The 21259-nt window shown below is 44.3% G+C and overlaps 1 protein-coding gene across 1 annotated transcript in view; it reads left to right on the top strand.

Annotated features, from left to right (window-relative positions):
• CIP2A (cellular inhibitor of PP2A) overlaps positions 1 to 21259 on the top strand; it is a 60992-nt gene that overhangs the window by 4943 nt on the left and 34790 nt on the right. Inside the window, exons 3-5 of the mRNA XM_068265324.1 lie at positions 2499 to 2611; positions 8310 to 8404; positions 13333 to 13429. Of these exons, the coding sequence (XP_068121425.1) occupies positions 2499 to 2611; positions 8310 to 8404; positions 13333 to 13429 (305 nt within the window). The remainder of the gene's footprint in view (positions 1 to 2498; positions 2612 to 8309; positions 8405 to 13332; positions 13430 to 21259) is intronic.

Below are 21259 nucleotides of genomic sequence, written 5' to 3'. Positions count from 1 at the left end.
TCTCTGATCAGATTCGATCAGAGAGGTATCTATCTGTTGGCCGAATCTGATGGCATATCGACCAGTGTATGGCCACCATAAGAGCCAAATATTTCTCTTAACTTCAGTTCAGAGCACCTGCTACCAGTTTTTTGTACACTATTTCATGTGTTTTCTTTTATAGGTGAGTCATTTTGCTTTGTTTCCTTCTTGGAGGAATGACTTTTTGTTTGCACACACTGTAGATAAGTTAATCAGTGGCCCAGTGGGTTCTGCCAGTTCCGCGCTGATAGCTGTTCTTGACAGCAGATGGCTCAGCACCACCAGACATGAAGAAATGAACAGCAGTTAACAGAACAGCAGTTACATGAATAGCAGTTAACAGATGCTGTTTCGGGTTTTAACCTTTTCTTGAAACTGCATATGTCGTATGCAGTTTTGAGAAAAGGTTCTCACCTGAAATAATATCTGTTAAGTGCTGTTCATTTTTTTTTCATGTTTTAATAAAAGAGCTTGTTTACTCTCATCATTCTGTAGGTGCTGACATATGTGCTGGTTGGACATTTAGATACCTCTTGGAGGCACTGGGGAATGGGTCTTGGCACACCAATTTACTGACGTGGGTGCTCCTGTGCTTTGGCTGCAGCTGATAGCAGTTTTTGACATCTTCAGACAAGTATTTTTTGCCTGCTCATGGCAGCAGGGATGCTGGACAAAAGATTTGATTTGTGCAAAATTAACAACGTCCTTAGTGTGGAGAAGTAAAGTCAGACTCCTATTTATTATACAATACCAATAAATATATCTCTCAGTATTTTGCTGGTGCAGCAGTCCAAAACACTCTTTACTGGTCAAAAGAAGTTTTACAGGACAACTGTAGTGAGAAGAGTATGGCAGCTGCCATATATGTTTCCTTTTAAAGGGAACCTTAATGGGGAAAAAGTTTAACTTGGTGCCGGCCCCCTGCAGATATCCTGTGCCCGCGCTGGGACAAACTGATCTTCTGGTCCCCTGCAGCAAGCCAGTTTTGTTTCTGGCTACTGGCCAGTTGGCAGGCCACTGCACCTGTGCAGCCCTGGCCATGCGTGTCTTCAATCACTTTCCTGTGCATGTGCAGTACAAGAAATCTCGTACTGCGCATGCATAGGACAGCGGCGTAAGTGTGATCGAGGATGCGCAGTGACCACCGACTGGCCAGAAATGAAACTGACTCGCTGTGGGGCACCGGAGGATCGGTTTGTTACGACGCGGGCACAGGATGTCTGAAGGGCTCCGGCCCCAGGTATGTTACACACACACACACACACACACACACACACACACACACACACACACACACACACACACACACACACACACACACACACACACACACACACACACACACACACACACACACACACACACACACACACACACACACACACACACACACACACACACACACACACACACACACACACACACACACACACACACACACACACACACACACACACACCTTAGTTAAGGTCCCCTTTAAACCATACCAGTTGCCTGGCAGTCCTGCTGATCTATTTTGCTGCAGTAGTGTCTGAATACCACCAGAAATAAGCATTCAGCTAATCTGATCAGATCTGACAATTATGTCAGAAACACCATGTTCGTGGTCTATGGCTAAAAGCAATAGATGCAAAGGATCAGCAGGGCAGCCAGGCAACTGGTATTTCTTATAATGAAATAAATATGGCAGCCTCCATATCCCTCTCACTTCAGTTGTCCTTTAAGTAACCCAGACAGGATGGGGATTCACCTGTCACACCATTGACTGCTGCAAATTGTTTCATGTCTTTGCATCATTTGATGTTAAAGGACATAATGTTGCCAGCTTCTAATTAAAAGGAAACTGAGGTTTGAGACCTATGGAGGCTGCCATTAATATTTCCTTTTTAACAATACCAGTTGCCTGCAGCCCTGCTGATCTTGCTGGTCAGCAGGCGGCTAATCTTGTTAGACTTGTCATAGACATCTGATCTGCATGTTCCGGGTCTATGGCTTAACGTATTATGGTGGGAATACACGGGTCGATCCGGCGGCCGATTAGCCGCCGGATGGACCCCAGCCGAGTCCCCGCTTGTCTGCGCGGATCGATTACCGCTCATCCCTGCCGGCGCTTCTTTATCAACGCTCGATTCCCTGCCATTGTCCGCCGGCGGGGATCGAGCGGCTTGATCCGGCCAGCTGAATATTATCAGCTGGCCGGATCAGCTGGTTGATACAGAAACGTACCGTGTATCCCCCATAAGAGGCAGAGGATCAGCAGAACAGCCAGGCAATGTGCACTATTTAAAAGGAAATAAACATGTCATCCTCCCTACACCTCTTGGGTTCCTTTTAAACATAGGATGTTGCACATCACAACTCAGACAACCTGAGAAATCGGGCTTTGTTCCATTATGATGTTTTTCTGTTGCCCTTTGACCTGTGAAAGTGGCACAGTTACAGCGTGGCTGATGTTCTTATCAATTCTTGTTTTCCAGCTGTTGATAATGAGACAAGAGAAGCGCTCCATGCCACATACAATCTGGCTAATGTTTTGGCTGGCGTGGTTCACAGATATAGCTCTATGCTGAATGATCCAGTTTTGTTACAGGTTTGTACTGTTTTTCATTTTTTAGCTTTGCTGGTAATTTGATTTGTTTTTTTCTTTACTGCTTGTGTTTGTCCTTCAGCAAAATTATATTGATATTTTTATCTGAATGTGAACATACAGTATTTAGAAGGTAAATTAGACATATGATTGATAAAGCCCTTGTTCACCCTCCCAAATATTTCAGTGTTAGCAAAGGTGAATAGGGAAGTATGCCATTACTCAAGCAATTTTCATATATTGTGCAGACGTTCCAGAGAAGTCCTCTTTGGTAAAGTCAGCCATGCTACACACAATCTATTCACAGAAGTTTGCAGCAGCCAGTAAAGTGTGTGTTGTTTCCTTGCAAGGGTGTAGCTCTCACTAGTGAGTAGAGATTATCAGATAGGTGCTTATTTTCAGAGATTATTGCAATTTTCTTTAACCTCCCTGCCGTTATAAAAAATTGCTGCGCACGGCAGGGAGGGTGTTTTTTGGCATTTTTTTTTTTTTATAGCATGTAGCTAGCCTAGCGCTAGCTACATGCTTCCCCCCTCCCTGCGGCGTCCCCCCGAATGCGCCGATCGCCGCCGGCGCATATACCCATCCGGAAATCCCGTTCTGAACGGGATTTCCAGGAGGGCTTCCCCCGTCGCCATGGCGACGGGCGCGATGACGTCGTGACGTCAGAGGGAGTCCCGAACCACCCCTCGACGCTGCCTGGCACTGATTGGCCAGGCAGCGCACGGGTCTCGGGGGGGCGGGGGCCACCCTCTGATGCGGCGAATCGGCGCGGAGCGGCGGCGATCGTAAGTTACACGCAGCTAGCAAAGTGCTAGCTGCGTGTAACAAACAAAAAAAATTATGCAAATCGGCCCAGCAGGGCCTGAGGAATCCTCCGCGGCAGGTTACCCCGAGCTGAGCTCAGGATAACCGGCAGGGAGGTTAAAGGGTAACTGAATTGAGGCTGCCATATGTATTTCCTTTTAAACAATACCAGTACTAGTTGCCTGGCAGTCCTGTTGATCTATTTGGCTGTGTTAGTGTCTGAATCGCACCAGAAACAAGCATGCAGCTAATCTTGTGGTATCTGACAATGTCAGAAACATCTGATCTGCATATGCTTGTCAGGGTCTGTGGCTAAAAGTATAAGAAGCAGAGGTTCAGGCTAGCCAGGCAACTGGTATTGCTTAACCTCCCTGGCATTCTATTTTCCCAGGATTTTTTGCAAAGAGTGATTCAATTAATTTTCATATATGTAAAAAGAAGAACCAAGAGCCAAATATAGCGTAGTAGGTTATGGCAATGGGTTCAATAAAGAAGAGCACAATGTTATACTCACAAACCAGGGTTACCTCCAGGCAACCACTGTATAAGCAGGTGAGGAGATTAGCCTGTCCTCACTCAGGATTAAGAAGTCGCTCTCTGTAGATAGGAAGAAAATGGTGGATATTAAGTATAACGTAACGGGAACAGAGGCGCCAGAAGAGTAAAACAGTAAATAAAAGGTTTAAAAATGCTTAGGAGACAGTGGTGGACTTACCTCCTGCAACCAGACACAATAAGCTGTGTATTTGGAACAAAAACAAATTTATTGGTACACTCCGGGGGGTAGTCGCAACGCGTTTCGCAGGCAAAACCTGCTTCCTCAGGCAATGGTAAACGGAGCACAAGACTGGGGACAAGAGGCACAATTGGTGTATGATCTCAGACATATGCATAGGTAGCTTTAACAGTTATATGGTGATAAAAGTATATACACACACTGGTATATGTAACATTCACATCATACAATGTTATTTACTATTATTGCTGCTGTAGGGAGGTGGAGTGGAGGAGCGTATTTTATAAAATAGTGGGATAAAGGCGGGGGTCCAGGGGGAGGAATTACTTATTTGAGATATATCTAAATGTGTATACATAAATATATGTGTAGGTGGATGGGGAAGTACATTTTATGAAGGGGTGTGTATATGAGGGGGGGGGGGGGGGCAGAGGAAGGAACAAGTGATAGTATATAATATGGTCTAAACAACAGTATAAGACGTGTAGAGTGGGGTAACAATCCCATACTAGTTATGCGAGGGAGGGAAAAGGGGGAGCTTAGTGTGCGGGTTGCAGTGGCTACGAAATGAGAAAGAACTTATCCAACCTAATCAATATATGCATACTGATAACATTAGGAGATTAGTATGTTTCACTTACCAGCAATAGGTCCGGGTAACACCTGGCGCCTCGTTGCCATGGTGTTCCGGACCTGCTGTTTAAATATACCTGGGTGGTGTTCATTAGCACTGCCCTTAGTATAACGGCAACACCACAAGCCCATGCCCCATCCATTACATCATCCAGATGCGACAGCAAGGTCGCACTGGAGCCTCATATGGATCAGATGATCCCGCGAGGCGGGAAATCAGGCGCCTGCCCCCGCACTCTGATAGGCTAATGAACACCACCCAGGTATATTTAAAGAGAACCCGAGGTGGGTTTGAAGAATGTTATCTGCATACAGAGGCTGGATCTGCTTATACAGCCCAGCCTCTGTTGCTATCCCAAACCCCCCTAAGGTCCCCCTGCACTCTGCAATCCCTCATAAATCACAGCCATGCTTCTGACACACAGCTTGTCAGAGCTGGCTGTGTTTATCTCTATAGTGTCAGTCTGCTGCTCTCCCCGCCTCCTGCAGAACTCCGGTCCCCGCCTGCTTCCTTTCCCTCCCCGCTGATTGGAGGGAAGGGACGGGGGCAGGGACCGGAGCTATGCAGGAGGTGGGGGAGCAGCCGAGACTGACACTACAGATGTAAACACAGCCTCACAGCATGGCTGTGATTTATGAGGGATTGCAGAGTGCAGGGGGACCTTAGTGGGGTTTGAGATAGCAACTGAGGCTGGGCTGTATAGGCAGATCCAGCCTCTGTATGCAGATGACATTCTTTAAACACACCTCGGGTTCTCTTTAAACAGCAGGTCCGGAACACCATGGCAACGAGGCGCCAGGTGTTACCCGGACCTATTGCTGGTAAGTGAAACATACTAATCTCCTAATGTTATCAGTATGCATATATTGATTAGGTTGAATAAGTTCTTTCTCATTTCGTCCCCACTGCAACCCGCACACTAAGCTCCCCCTTTTCCCTCCCTCGCATAACTAGTATGGGATTGTTACCCCACTCTACACGTCTTATACTGTTGTTTAGACCATATTATATACTATCACTTGTTCCTCCCCCCCCCCCCCCTCTCCTCATATACACACCCCTTCATAAAATGTACTTCCCCATCCACCTACACATATATTTATGTATACACATTTAGATATATATCAAATAAGTAATTCCTCCCCCTGGACCCCCGCCTTTATCCCACTATTTTATAAAATACGCTCCTCCACTCCACCTCCCCACAGCAGCAATAATAGTAAATAACATTGTATGATGTGAATGTTACATATACCAGTGTGTGTGTACGGTATATACTTTTATCACCATATAACTGTTAAAGCTACCTATGCATATGTCTGAGATCATACACCAATTGTGCCTCTTGTCCCCAGTCTTGTGCTCCGTTTACCATTGCCTGAGGAAGCAGGTTTTGCCTGCGAAACGCGTTGCGACTACCCCCCGGAGTGTACCAATAAATTTGTTTTTATTCCAAATACACAGCTTGTTGTGTCTGGTTGCAGGAGGTAAGTCCACCACTGTCTCCTAAGCATTTTTAAACCTTTTATTTACTGTTTTTACTCTTCTGGCACCTCTGTTCCTATTACGTTACAATTAATTTTCATAACCTTCTTTTTTTTTTTTTTCTGTGACTTGCCAAAATGTGTCAGGCAAGGGTCTAGTATACAGTGCAGGAGAGTATTAAAGTGTATGCATGTATTATGCGTGTATACTGCTAGGGAGGTTAAAAGGAAATAAATATGGCAGTCTCCATATCTCTCTCTTCGGCTGTCTTTTCATATTGCATGCAACTTGGAAAAGTGCCAAGCAGGCCCTAACAGGTTGTATCAACTCATTTCCTGTCAGCAAGTATTTCCAGTAAAATTGCAATCAGCTCAGAAAATGAACATTGATAATTTCTACTCCTGACCACACAATCTTCGTGCCCACCTCCTCCCTCTGTTGCTTAGATCTGATCTGGAGAGGACTGTAGCTACAGCAGATTCTTATTGTTATGAAATTCTTCTGAAACTACAGTGCTTGCTGCAAAGAGTTAATCTACCAGCAAAGGGAGGAGATGGGTTGGGTCAGGTGATCTACACTACCTCGACTACACTGTGGGTGATGTTGGGGGAAGAGTTTGGACAGATTTCTTTCCAGTAAAATTGCACTGTTGTCTCAACAAGAATTACTGGAGCCAACCAGGTAATTGCAAAATATTTTATTATAAACAGTACATGCCTACAATATACAACAAATTGTACATTACTTATTAATACAAATGTACTTTCATCTGCATTAAAGTGAACCTCCAGACTAAAAATCAACTCGGCAACACTGAAAAGGCTTGGTGTTTCTTTAACAGGTTCACAGCATCAGAACTTTGTTTTTCTTACCCAAGCCTCATTTTTAGCTGCACAGAAGAAAACTGCCCAGGCATTTTTGCTGTGCAAAGCGTAATGGGATTTTTGATGTTGTTCTCGTTCTGCTGTTTTGGTGCAAATTTAAAAAAAAAAATTAGAATTCGAGATTTGAAGCCTAGTGCGCTCAGCTGGGAGGGGTGATCAGGACACAGGACAGTTGTAACTGTCTAATGCTCCCTGTCACCTCCTTTCAACCAAAAATATGGCTGTCCCATTAAAAATATGGCTGCCCCATGAAATCAAACATTTGCCTGTTCCTTTAAAACAGAGTGGGTAAGAGATTATAGTACCTATCTATTTTAATTAACATAACGAATGTAACTTAATGACAGTATGTTTGTTTAGGCTGAAATCCCTCTTTAAAAATGGGAGGCTGTAGACTTAAATGAAATCTGTACTGAGACAAATGTGGAGCCTGCTAGAACAGTCCCCTATGCCACTTGTCTGGTTATCTTGTTTATTCTTTGGCTTCATTAGTGTTAAACTGGATCAGGAGGAACCTTGGACACCTGCGGTAAATGGACAATTTGGGGGGCCACGATTGGCACTGTTAGCAGCAACTGTGCACTCAAGCATAAATTTGGGTGCCCCCGGTAAAAATATCGTTGCGCATTAATAGTATAGTTTATGCAGAAATTTGTCCGCCCCTGTAAAGTTCACTATTAATATTACCTATTATTGTTGATATTATCGGTTATCATTAATATTATCGTTTTTTTGGGGGAGGGGGTTAGGGTTAGGTATTGGAGGAAGAAGAATCTGTGTGAGAGTAGGGTTAGGTTTAGCTGTATAATATTTATCAATATTTTACTAACGGAAATTAAGTCTAAAATAGTCGAATATTGGTAAATGTTATCGATATTGTGCTATTGGCTATATCACGGCACCCATATTTCCTGGCATCTTTACTACACTTACATGGACAGGACATCTAATCTGCCTATTTGTTTACAGATATGGTCATGAATGCGTTTCTTCTTTCAGTTGCCATGCCATAGCCTCACAAGCATTTCCCCAGTGCTTTGGTGAAAATAAAATCAAAGCAAATGAGTAATGAATATGAAAGCTGGACATTTTCCCATTTATGTTTATATTACCATGTTCACAAACTAATATGTTATCTCATCCGTTTCTTATCAGAGTATTCAACTTCTTCAAAGGTTAACCTACAATATAAGGGTTTTACATGCAAGTGTTAATATTGAAGAACTAATATTGTTCTTGATGAACAGAATGTAAGTACTTTTCTCTCTTCCTAAATTTTCCCCACTCAATCTTTGTTTTGGTCGATCAGCTGTCTTATATCAACCAGAAGTGAATCAATTGGATATGTTGAGAAGTATAGATTTGCTGCAGATTTGATCAAAGTGACTAAATCTACTACAGATATTTAAAGTGAACTGGAGGTGAGTGGTATGGAGGCTGCCATATTTATTTCCTTTTGAGTAATACCAGATGCCTGGCTGTCCTGATGATCCTCTGCCTCTATTACTCTTGGCCATAGACCCTGAGCAAGCATGCAGATCTGGTGTGTCTGACAATGTCAGAAATGACAAGATTAGCTGTATGCTGCCAGGCAACTAGTATTGTTTAAAAGGAAATGAATATCGAAGCCTCAATATCACTCTCACCTTGGGTTCATTTTAGGGGGGGGAAGCCAATTAACTTATTTGTATGTTTTTGGGATGTGGGAAGGAAACCAAAGTGCCCGGAGGAAACCCGAGCAGACACGGGGAGAGTATACAAACTCCGTGCAGGTAGTTCCCTGGCTGGGATTCGAAATGGGGACCCAGCGCTGCAAGGCGATATCGCTAACCACAATGCCACTGTGCTGTCCTGAAAATGAAGTGTGCAAATGAAGCGTGAAATGAAGTTAATCAGAAACAACTTACTTTAAAGTGGACCCAAATTAAAAATACAAGATTTCAGAAATAAAATCTATTTTCTAAATTATAATAATAAATAGCAGCCTTTTTTCAGCTGCATGATGACAAATATAAAATATTTTACATTTATTGGAGAAACCCCTCCCTTCCTTTCAAATTGCCGGGATTTTTCTGGCAAACTGGAGGAGTAGATGGTGTCCGGCAATGGAGGAATTGCTAATGGCTGTCCCCTGTATAACCCTAGCTATCAAAAGAGACGGGTGAAAAGCATGCACTGAAATGCTCATGGGCTTGAAGGAGTGTTTATTTATCTTTGTATGTGTCAGAGTAGTGCAACTAAATATTTTTCATTTAAAAAAATGTTTAGTTTGGGTCCGCTTTAAGTGATGAGGTTGCTTGGAAATGTGCTGAAAGGTTCTTTTTATTAATCAGGAGAATAGCTAATTTATGAGAAGTTTTGTGAATTGAGGCTGATATATTATTCATTTTGGTAATCTGTCTGTGTGTGATTAACTTTAGGTTAAAGGACCACTAACTGAAAAAATTGTAAACTAAATTCACATGCATATAAAATGTACATTTGTCCTAAAATAAAATGCACTATAAATAACCTTTTTCCTATGTCATTGGCACTTACAGTAGGTAGTACAAATCTGACTTGTCTATTGCCTCATGGGAGTTTCTCAGGGCCTTTTATATTTTCAAAAGCACTTAGTGAATGTAAGTTGCTCAGTCCAGCTATCAAAATAGTGCTGTAACGATTGCTCATGCCTGCTTACCTCTCCTCGTTCCTGCGCTGGCTCTCCTGTTAGAGCGGCGGAGGGTAATAATCCCTCGTTACCCTCCAGCCGCTGAGTCCCACGCAGTATGGCGAAGGACGCCAGCCCGACGTGCTTCCAATTGTGGTGTCCTTTGCTGCTAGGTACGCACCAGCTCCCTTGATTTTGCAGTGGCCAGAGGCAGTACTGTACTCTCCCTAATTGAGAGGCTGGTGCATCTCTGGTTACAGCCACGGTGTCTCCACGCCGCTCTCCTCCTCCAGTTGTTCCCCCTTGCCACTTCTCTCTCTGACCAGGGTCTTCCTTCCTAGGATTCCCTTTGCCAATTCCCTGTTTCTGTTCCTGCCTGCCTGTCAGTCTGCTAGCCTAACTTGACAGGGGCCTGTCAGTCTGATCCCAGCTTGTCTACCTGGTTCCTTGCCTGTCAGTCTGCCTAGCACTTACCAGCCAGCTCCATCCCTCCCTGGATCACTATATTTAAAACTGATACAGCGCTCACCACCCTATACAGTCATCCGGCTTGCAGCTGGCTGCCAATAAGTGAAAGCAAAGTTCACCTTAGTAAAAGAATGTCAAATCACAGCAGCGCGTCCAGCGTGATCTTCCAATAAATAGCCTGCTCATAGACCTAGGTTTAAATGGAGACAAACATATAGCGTGTGATCCTTTAAAACTTCCCCTCCGCAGCGCTGGCTACGTCCGTCCGTAGTGTTGTTTGGTAAGCGTGCGTATCCAGATGCTCCGCCCATGGACGTAGCCAGCGATGCGGAGGGGAAGCCTGGAGAGTAACTTATGGATTTGTGAGATGTGCCTTATTTGTCATTTTATCTGGTACGCATATATATGCGGGGGATTTTATCTGTATTAAAGAAGTTTTTACGCTATGAGAGGCGGCTGTTTTTATATCTTATAGACAAAGCTGCTGGAGATTTGTGATACGCCTGGCTTTAAAGCAGACCTTTGGTGAGCAGGGAAACGAAGGGGGGGGGGGGGGGGGTGTGACCCCCATACCTGCATGTGGTGACAGAACTATCATTTTCACAGTGTGTGTGACAACACAGGGTGCACTAGTTTTAAAGGATCACACGCTATATGTTTGTCTCCATTTAAACCTAGGTCTATGAACAGGCTATTTATTGGAAGATCACTCTGGACACGCTGCTGTGATTTGACATTCTCCCTGGATCACTGTCAGCCTTCCCTGCACTAACAGTCTCCCTTCTACCCTCTCTGCCAGTCTGCCAGTTCCCTCCGGGTACCCTCCAGTCACCTTCAGTATCCCAGGGATTCCTCTAAGCCTGTCCGTTCCCTCCTGGGTTCCTAGCCTGTCGGCTCCCTTCCCAGGAATTGCCTCTGTCTGTTTCCCCTGGACTTACCCTGTCAGTACCCTTCCTGGGATCATAGCTGTCAGCTTTTTATGTGGGATTTCCCCTGCCTGTCCATTTCCTCCTTGGAACCATACAGAACCAGCCTTTCCTGGGTCTTCCCCTGCCTGCCAGTTCCCTTCTGGGATCCCTAAGGTTAGGCCTATCTGCCCTGCAAGCCCAATAGCTTACGGTCCACTCTGCTCGAACCCCCTCCTATCCCGTCAGGTACCCTCTCTATTTTCCGTCACTGCTGAGGTAGACCTGGGGGTTGTGACCTGGCAAGCACCAGGCAGCAAAGTAGTCTGCCACTCACTAGGGGTGATGGCCCATCATCCCTTGCGGGGTGCGCTGGTGAAGACCCGTACTCGCTTAGACTCCATGCCCTGGGGCTGCTCGCCTCTTGATACCAGTGACGGGATCAGCAGAACCCTGACAGCTCACAAGAGCACTTTTGTAAAGCATAAAGGAAATACTGAAAACCCCCGTGAGGAGATGGACTAGTCCAAAATCTGTCAGATTTTTACTATCTCTTGTGACAGCAACATAAGGAAAAAGTAAATTGATACATTTTACGCTGGGTGAATTGTGTGTATTGTATTGTATTGTATGTATGTATGTATGTATGTATGTATGTATATAGATGTATTTTAACTTTTTCTTTTTTTTTTTTTTTTTTTTTGCAATAGTGGTCTTTTAACCACTTAAAGGAATACTATCAATACCCAAGTGTTCTAAAATGACAGTGTGCAAATAATGTCTAAGTACCTGTGTAAACATTTTCCTACTTCTCATGTTAAATATCAGAGGCAAAAGCTGTAATTTATTGAGGGTAGGATTTAGCTATATTGGGACAAATCAATTGCAGAAGGGGTGTCTGCTTCAATGCACAGCCAGAGTTGCATATCAGACTGCAGAAAGCAAATATCAAACATATTAAACTCTGAAAGCAAAAACAGTATGAAAAAGCTGTGACAATTAGTTACATTTCCTTCAGACAGGTCAGTCAGAAACACAGGACACAGGAGCTGCAGCTGTTGGGAGCTCTCTTCTCTGTCACACACAGAGCTACACATTGAGTTAACTGATCAAGCGTGTGGGGAATTTCCCCTCTCCTCATGGCTCAGTCAGCGGTCAGTTTGGGCGTCAGTAAAGTTTGAATGTATTTTGCTAACCGTAAACAAAGTTGCTACTAAAATGTATACACCAGTACTTAGCAGCACTTCCCAAACAATTCCTGTGTCAATTGAAAAAAATATGTGAATCGATAGTATTTAAGTACCAGCGGTCTCTGCCCCCTTAACCCTCCTGGCGGTTTATTAAAATCCGCCAGGGGGCAGCAAAGCCGTTTTTTTTTTTTTTTTAATTTATTTTATTTTTCATGTAGCGAAACGAGGTCTCGCTACATTATAGCCGCGTTCAAAGAACGGGATCTCCTGGAGGGCTTCCCCTGTCTCCATGGAGACGGGCGGGATGACGTCCTCGCCATCGTGACGTCAAAGGGGACTCCGATCCACTCCTCAGCGCTGCCTGGCACTGATTGGCCAGGCAGCGCACGAGGGGGGGGGGGGGGGGAGCTGTGGCGCGGCGGATTGGCGGGTAGCAGTGGCGATCGGATTGCACACGTAGCTAGCAAAGTGCTTACTGCCAGGAAGGTTAAGGACCAGAGACCGCTGGTACCAGAAACAGCGGAACACTAACGAATCGCAGCACATACCCGCCGCAACTGCCGTGCACCTCAGCCTCTCTGACGGATGGCAGAGTTCCTTTGAGCCGGTCAGGAGCCACTTTCATTGGCTCCTGACCCTGTCTATCAATGTGAACCAATGGGAGTTGCTTATGAACAGATCCTAGAAACAAATGTTTTGCAAGAATGTGACACTAGTAGCAAGCTTTCTTACTATACAGCAGCATTGCCACCCTATCACAACAGCTGCAGTGTGCCTGTGTGTTAAATTGAAGTCCACCATTATCACCCCCCTCTCTTTCTCCCCCCCCCCCCCCCCCCACCACTGTGACACATCCCATTTAACTATTCTATTTACTTTGAACTTGGCAAACTCCTGGAGTTGAATAGAACTAAGTTTTTCTATATATTTTATAATATTAATGTTTGTGTTTTTCTATCTTTCAGTCAGTCAACAGAAGATGAGTTAACAATGTCTTGCCTCGGCCTTCTGGCAAATCTTTGTCGGCACAATCTTTCTATACAGGCACATGTAAAATCTTTGGTAAGCGAGTGCAGACTGTTGCTTAGATTGCCAGATTCACTACTTCAGTTAAAAGATGAAATTCCATTTCAAAAATAGAAAACCTTGAATTTTTTTTTTGGGGGGGGGATATATTGCTACATTTTCCTTTGTTCCAGTTTTCACCAATCAATCCCATAATGCTGGTGAATTGCTTTTCTGAATTTTTTTTTCTGTATTGTGTGTAGACTTTGCTTTTAAAGGTTACCTGACATGAAGTAAAGCTACCTAAGGTAAGCACAGAGGTGTATAACTGGATAAAGTGAAGTGTTAACAAATTGTCAAGTCTCTATAGTGCAAATGGAGTGTACTCCCTGCACTAAAACTACAGTTCAGCCAGAAAAAGTATGCACCTAGGAGGGACCTTGATGAAAAACGGCCATAAAAACGTTCATGCAAACCCAGAGATTCCCCCAGTCAATTAAAAACTGTATAACTATGAGCTAGTACCACAGCTTGGATGTCACTGGTTCTCCCCTTCCGGTAATTGGTGGCCCCATAGGCTGGAGAAATGTTATTTTTACCCAAATACGTAAGTGGGATATATCCCTATAGAGCGTTATCTTTCTAATTTTCCCTCACTTTTTCTTAGTTTCTGATGGTGCTGGGGGCAAGTGTATGAATTTAAAGGGCAACTGAGGCAAGAGGGATATGGAGGCTGCCATATTTATTTCCTTACAGGAATACTGTAGGGGGGGTCGGGGTTAAATGAGTTGAACTTACCCGGTGCTTCTAATGGTCCCCCCGCAGACATCCTGTGCCCGCGCAGCCACTCACCGATGCTCCGGCCGCGCCTCCGGTTCACTTCTAGAATTTCAGACTTTAAAGTCTGAAAACCACTGTGCCTGTGTCGCCGTGTTCTCGCTCCTGCTGATGTCACCAGGAGCGTATTGCGCAGGCCCAGTATGGTCTGTGCATCCGCAGTACGCTCCTGGTGACATCAGCGGGAACGAGGACGCGGCAACGCATGCGCAGTGGTTTTCAGAATTTAAAGTCTGAAATTCCAGAAGTGAACTGGAGGTGGGGCCGGAGCATCAGTGAGTGGCTGCGCGGGCACAGGATGTCTGCGGGGGACCATTAGACGCCCCGGGTATATTCAACTCATTTCCCCCCCCACCCCCTTACAGTATTCCTTTAAAGCAATACCGTTGCCTGGCTATCCTGCAGATCATCTGCTTCTATTACTTTAACCCATAGACCCTGAACAAGCATATGCAGATCAGGTGTTTCTGACATTATTGTCAGATCTAAGAGATTAGCTGCATGCTTGTTTCAGGCATTATTCAGACACTACTGCATCCTAATAGACCAGCAGTACTGCCAGGCAACCGGTATTGTATAAAAGGAAACAAATATGGCAGCCTCCATATATTTCTCACTTCAGTTGTCCTTTAAAAAAGGCAGAACGTGTTGGATCTACATTGTCTCCCCTTTTCTGATCTTAGCATATCTGAAGTGACCTTATCTTCTGGGCGTTCTGATTATGCGCAGCCGCACGGGTTTTTGTTTTTTTGATACCTACCATTATTTTTTTTTTTTAGTTTTTTTTTTTAAATCATGTAGCTTAGCCTAGCTCTAGCTACATGATACCCCCCGCCCCCCCCCCCCCCTTCCGATTCCCACCCACCCTTCCGATTCCCACCCACCCTTCCGATTCCCACCCACCCTTCCGATCGCCGCCGGCGCCTATTCCCGTCGGGAAATCCCGTTCTGAACGGGATTTCCTTGAGGGCTTTCCCCGTCGCCATGGCGACGAGCGGAATGACGTCATAGGGAGTCCCGATCCACCCCTCAGCGTTGCCAGGCAGGCAGCCACGGGGTCTGAGGGGGGGGGGGGGGCCCTATTTAGCGGCGGATCGGTGGCGAGCGGCGGCAATCTGAGAAACGCACAGCTAGCAAAGTGCTAGCTGCGTGTTTAAAAAAAAAAAATTATTCAAATCGGCCCAGCAGGGTCTGAGCGGTGGCCTCCGGCATCTCTGGACGAGCCTAGCTCTTCCAGAACGCTAGGGAGGTTAAGAATTGCATCATTTCACTGTTGTCTTTTAAATAGTTGTCATATGTCGTACTATGGGAGACTTAATCTGTCTTGATTTATCCCAGTAATGTGAACATCATTATATATTTCTAGATGTCATTTGAAACTGTTTCAGATGTAGTGGTTCTAATTTTTTCTGTATCTGCTAATAAAGACAAATTGTTAAACAAAACAAACAAACCTGTACAACTAGAAGACAGCCAATCCCTAATTGCAGTGCAGTGCTTTCACACAGAACACATGCGCACAGTCACATTATGATGCAATGCGTCTTGACCACAAAGTAAGCAAGCAGATATCTATAGACAATTAAGTGTGCACATAAAGACATCAGATTAGTGATGTGCGGAGGCATGTGTTCTGTGTGGAGGTACCTCAATGCAGTTAGGGCTCATTTCCACTTGTGAAGTGATGCGAGTGCCGCATCGCATCACTTCCACATCTTCCGACGCAGAAGTGACTGGAGGAGACTGGGGGAAGGGTTGCGGACGTGCGAGAATCTACAGCATGCTGCAGATTCTCCAATCGCTCCGCATACCCAGCACTCAGTGGAAACTGTTCCATTGCCATGCATTGGTTAAAGTGCGGCCGTGGTGCGATGTGGCTGCATCGTACTGTTTACAGTGGAAATTGGCCCTTTAGGGTTTAGTGTTTCTCCAGTTGTACAGTTTGTGATTTACTGGGGATGTTTGGGTTTGCATGCATGTTTTTATGACCGTTTTTCAATAAAAGTTTCTTCATCAAGTAATGTCTGTGATTCCAGGTGTGTATTTTTTTTTTTTTTTGGTTAAACTAAGCGAAAAAGTATGTTCATGCTGAATATACTCTGTGCATTCCCATCCTACCTCTGTAATCACTTCCTAAAAGTGATCATACAGGAGGAGAAAAGCTTGTGGTGATATACCCTCTATCGCCCTCCCATTTTCTCCTGTGGATGTGGTATGTAGATCCAGGATCAATTTGGCTTATGCAGCTTACCTCTGGTCAGGTATACTTTTAAGGAAAATACTTTGCTTTTCCCCCACAATAAAGACTTATCTGACAAGGACTTATTTGAAATGTTCTTGTGGTCACGCTCCCCTTTGTGTACTAGCGCAGCAGTACTGCATCTTTGTTTGTACAGCCACGTTTTGAAAGTTAGGAGCAGCACTGATGAAAAAGTAAAAGAATTGTGTGAAGATCTACTCTGTCTACCAACATAGTCTATATAGCCACAAAAGGATAGTTGATCCTCACCAAAAAAAAAAGTTAAAATGACATCTGCACAGTAAGCTGAAACCACTTTTTGCGAGCTTGTGCTACTGCGCAGGCATTGCATACTCGCACAGGCGCAGTACTGCCTCTAGTGAACAAAGGGGATAACAGCCACAAACTAAAAGGGGGTCCCGACCAGCGGTGGTGGATAACGTGGGAACAGGGCTGTGGAGTCTGAGTCGGAGCAATTTTTGGGTACTCTGAGTCGGGGGAAAAAATGTACTGACTCCTAATTAATTTAAACTGTAATTAAAATAGAAAATATGATAAAATGTTCTATTTCCCAGATAATACCATATATACTTGCATATAGGCCGAATTTTTCAGCACAAAAAAACGTGCTGAAGTCAACCTCTCTGCCTATATGCGGTCATCTGCCTGTGTCTATGGTGGGGGTGTGTAGACTGACCTGATGCGGAGTCAGGACGACCGTAGAAAGTGCTTGCAGCAATGTTTCCTAGGAGGTCGGAGTGGAAGGGGAGCGCACGGAGAACAGGTAATGAGCAGACGTGATCGCATGCCCAGGGAGGTCTCAGCAGCAGCAGCAGCTGGATGCCCGGGAGGAGATCAGTGCAGGAGCGATGAACAGCCACCCAGAAACAAAGCAGGAGCGCTCTCCCGTGTTCATAATCTGGCGCTTCCTGCTGTCTCTGCAGCTTGTGAGTCCATTGGCTATTACCAGCCAGTGGGCTCACAAGCTGCAGAGACAGCAGGAAGCGCAAGCTTATGAACACGGGAGAGCGCTCCTGCTTTTGTTTCTGGGTGGCTGTTCATCGCTCCTGCACTGATCTCCTCCCGGGCATCCAGCCACTGCTACTCGGATCTCCTCCCCGGCATGCAATCACTTGTTCTCATTAGCTATTCTCCGTGCGCTCCCCTTCCACCCTGATCAACTGGAAAACATTGCTGCAGGCTCTGCACGCCTGCTCAGGATCAACACTGCACTCTCCGGTCCTCTTCACTCAGGATCAGGTCAGTTTGCGCACCCCCACCATGGCACTTGAATCTTTAAAAGTGATAAGTACACTACAAAACTCCCTCAGATTCTTCCACTAATACTGGTGTGCACGTACATTAATACATTATTGTTTCTTACATTGTTCCAATAGACACATATAATTGAGGCTGTTAGCTCATAGCTTATCAGCATAATATGAATGAAAATAGACTTGAAGAGGATAATCTTCAGCTGTCTTCTAGTTTTAGTTCTTCTAGTTCTCATTTCATGTCTGATATCTCATAAGGTATCTGCAATGTTTTCATAAACATGAAAAATCCTATCCTAGAGAACATCTCTGGGGTTCTTCTAATGCATACATGCGCATACACACCTCAGGAGCTGCTGCATTTTCTACCCTCGGCCTACATGCAAGTCAGTCGTTTTTTTTCCTGATTTCTGGGGTAAATGTTGGGGTCGGCTTATATGCGAGTCGGATTATATGCAAGTATATACGGTAGTCATCATAAATTATATATACAGTAATAGCTGTGCTTAGCCCACAAAAATAAAATAAACCAATCAAAAATAGTTACTTGTGCTGCTTCAATAAAGCAGTCCCTGTGTTTTTAAAGTCAGATATATATCTGATTGTGACAATATATGATGTGTACACAGGAATCTTTTATATATACTAAATAACATCTATGCTGTAAGAATAAAGCCTGATGTGTAGCTGTGTCTCTAATAGAGATGGTCAATGAGATGGAAATAATTCTGCGCTAATGCTGGTTTATGCATATTTATACACTCCTTTTGCTCATAAAATCAAATAATTTGATATGTTGTTAAAATTTGGTTTGGTGACTACGAATTAAAGGGTACCTGAGACAGATGAAAAGAAAAGTTTTTTTTTTTTTTTTTTTTTTTTTTTTTTTTATACATACCTGGGGCTTCTTCCAGCCCCCTTCAGGCTAATCAGTCCCTCGCTGTCCTCCTCCGCCACCTGGATCTTCAGCTATGAGTCCCGGTACTTGAGCCAGTCAGCGCAGAACAGCCACGTGCCGCTTCCACAGCCTGGAGCGTTCTGTATCTGCACAATAGTGCTGCGCAAGTGTAGTACGTTCCTGGCAGTGGAGTGTAAGCATGCGCACTGTGCCTGACTGGCTCAAGTGCCTGGACAAATAGCAGAAGATCCAGGTGGCAGAGGAGGACAGCGAGGGACTGATTAGCCTGAAGGGGGCTGTAGGAAGACTCAGGAATGTATAAAACTTTCATAGTCTGTCTGAGGTTAAGGCCCCGTTCACACTGCACGCGTTTCCAGCCGCGTTTTGGAATCGCGTGCAGGTGGCCGACACGCACGACATCAGACATTGCATAGAGTGCAATGTCTGATGTTCACACTGCATGCGTTCCGGACCTGTGCGGTCCGGGAACGCATGCTGCACGCATTTTTTACAAAAACGCGTGGCTGTCCCATTCACTTTTCAGTGATGGGATCAGCCACGCAACGCACACAAACGCGGATGGCGTGCGATCACATGCGTTGCGTTCCGCATGCGTGGCCATCCGCGTTTGAGATGTGAATGGGGCCTTACTTTTAAGTTACACAGTAATACTATACTCTACATATGCACTCCCCACAGAGCTGCAGGGAATCCATTGAGAATGGTGTGCACATTGAACACTGAGGTGTTGTCTATCACCCATAAACCTGGTTCAGATTGTATATGAAGAATGTGTACTAGAGGAAGAATAACCTCATTCTCCTTCAGAGTTACCTGCACATCACTCTTACATGTACTCGGTTACATTACCTAGAGCCTGATAGATGTTCTTTGTTCCTGTCTGTACTTTTTACAAGTACTCTTACCAAGGACTAGTTTTAGGCCTCGTTCACATCTATGCAGCGCAGATGGCAGGCGATCGGAATGCAACACGTACGATCGCATGCCATCTGCGCTGCTACCTTCTGCACTGCCGATCCCATCCATTGACAGTGAATGGGTCAGCTCTGTGCTTGCGGGCAGAATGCATGCAGCAGTAGGCAAGTGCATCATAGCGCAACGTACTGCTGCGCAGCGCATTTGATGTGAACGGCAGAAGGGCAGTCTATACCCTTCTGCCATTCTTGCATGTTACCTCGTCATGCGCACTTCCAAATGTGCACGGAAGCGCGTATGATGTGAATGAGGCCTAAGTCTATGACTAAACGTATTAGAGGCAGAATATCAGCTGGATAGCCAGGTAACTGGTATTGATTAAAAGGGAATAAATATGGCAACCTCCATATACCTCTCAGTTCAATTGTCTTTTAAAATTCCTAAACTTTGGTAGTTTGTAGATGCATTTTATGTTACTTTCAATCAACAATATTGTAATATGCAAATGAGAGGATTAGGAGTCTTAAAACGGTGGAATACTAACCTGAGGAGTCGGAGTATTTTTGTACCAACTCCACAGCCCTGTGTGTGAAGCCTGCGGACTATCCAGAGGCTTCTATCCTAGATGAGTATCCAACTTTATTATTTTATTTTTTTCCCACAGTTCGGTTTTGCTTTAATATACTAAATCAGCTAATCCCTGACTTCCTGTTATATAGACCTATCCATGATCGTTTTGAGGATCCTGACAAATTAAGACTACAGTACTTCAGTAGAATTCCTTTAGCGGTATATTAAACTCCAAGTGGTCAAGTAGTTTACTAGAGCAGCTTACTATATCAGGATTGGTCATAAATTGCATATTCATACAGGCACATGATCACTACTGTGATACACTCTGTTAATCTGTTATGATGATTGATGAGGTGGGTTGCAACAGGTGAGTCCAACTAACGATCAGCATTATTTTTTTTCGATGTGCTTTTTATTTTTTGTTTTTGGTGTTGTAAGATAACCCAAAAAATGAATTTCTTTCTTCAGTCATCCTGATCACATGATCTACTGAAAATTAATATAATTATACTCAAGCACCCCCAGAGCTGTTTAGTAAAAGGAATTATTATAAACCTAGTAAAATATAAACTACTGCTAGCTATTTACTGCTACAATATTTGAAAGGGGTACAGCCATAATATGAAGGAAAAATAATCACCCAGCACACAGGCTTTGTCTTTGTCTAGTTTCTGCATTTTGCAGTGGAAATTACAAAAGGCACGTGTAAAGCTTGTAAAATTTCCTGTGCCAAATTCTTCTAGCGCAATAACATTTAAAGAGGAACTCCAGTGAAAATAATTTAATATAAAAAGGTGCTTAATTTTTACAATAATTATGTATACATGATTTAGTCAGAGTTTGCTCATTGTAAAATCTTTCCTCTCCCCGATTCACATTCTGACATGTATTACATGGTGACATTGTTACTGTGGGCAGATTATGTAGGTGTTGTGGCTTTAACAGACAGCTATAAACAGCCATTTCCTGTGTGTGTCATTGTTACATTGTGGCAGTTTGCCCAGAGTACCGTACGGTACCAGAGCCTCTTGTGGGAGGGGTTTCAGCACAAAATCAGTCATACAGCGCCCCCTGATGGTCTGTTTGTGAAAATCATTATATTTTTCATGTAAAAGTGGGTATCAGCTACT

Source organism: Hyperolius riggenbachi, chromosome 2, assembly GCF_040937935.1.
Source record: "Hyperolius riggenbachi isolate aHypRig1 chromosome 2, aHypRig1.pri, whole genome shotgun sequence".
NCBI lineage: Eukaryota > Metazoa > Chordata > Amphibia > Anura > Hyperoliidae > Hyperolius > Hyperolius riggenbachi.
The sequence above is the reverse complement of the archived record's forward strand: the minus strand, read 5'-3'. Positions and strand labels throughout refer to the sequence as shown.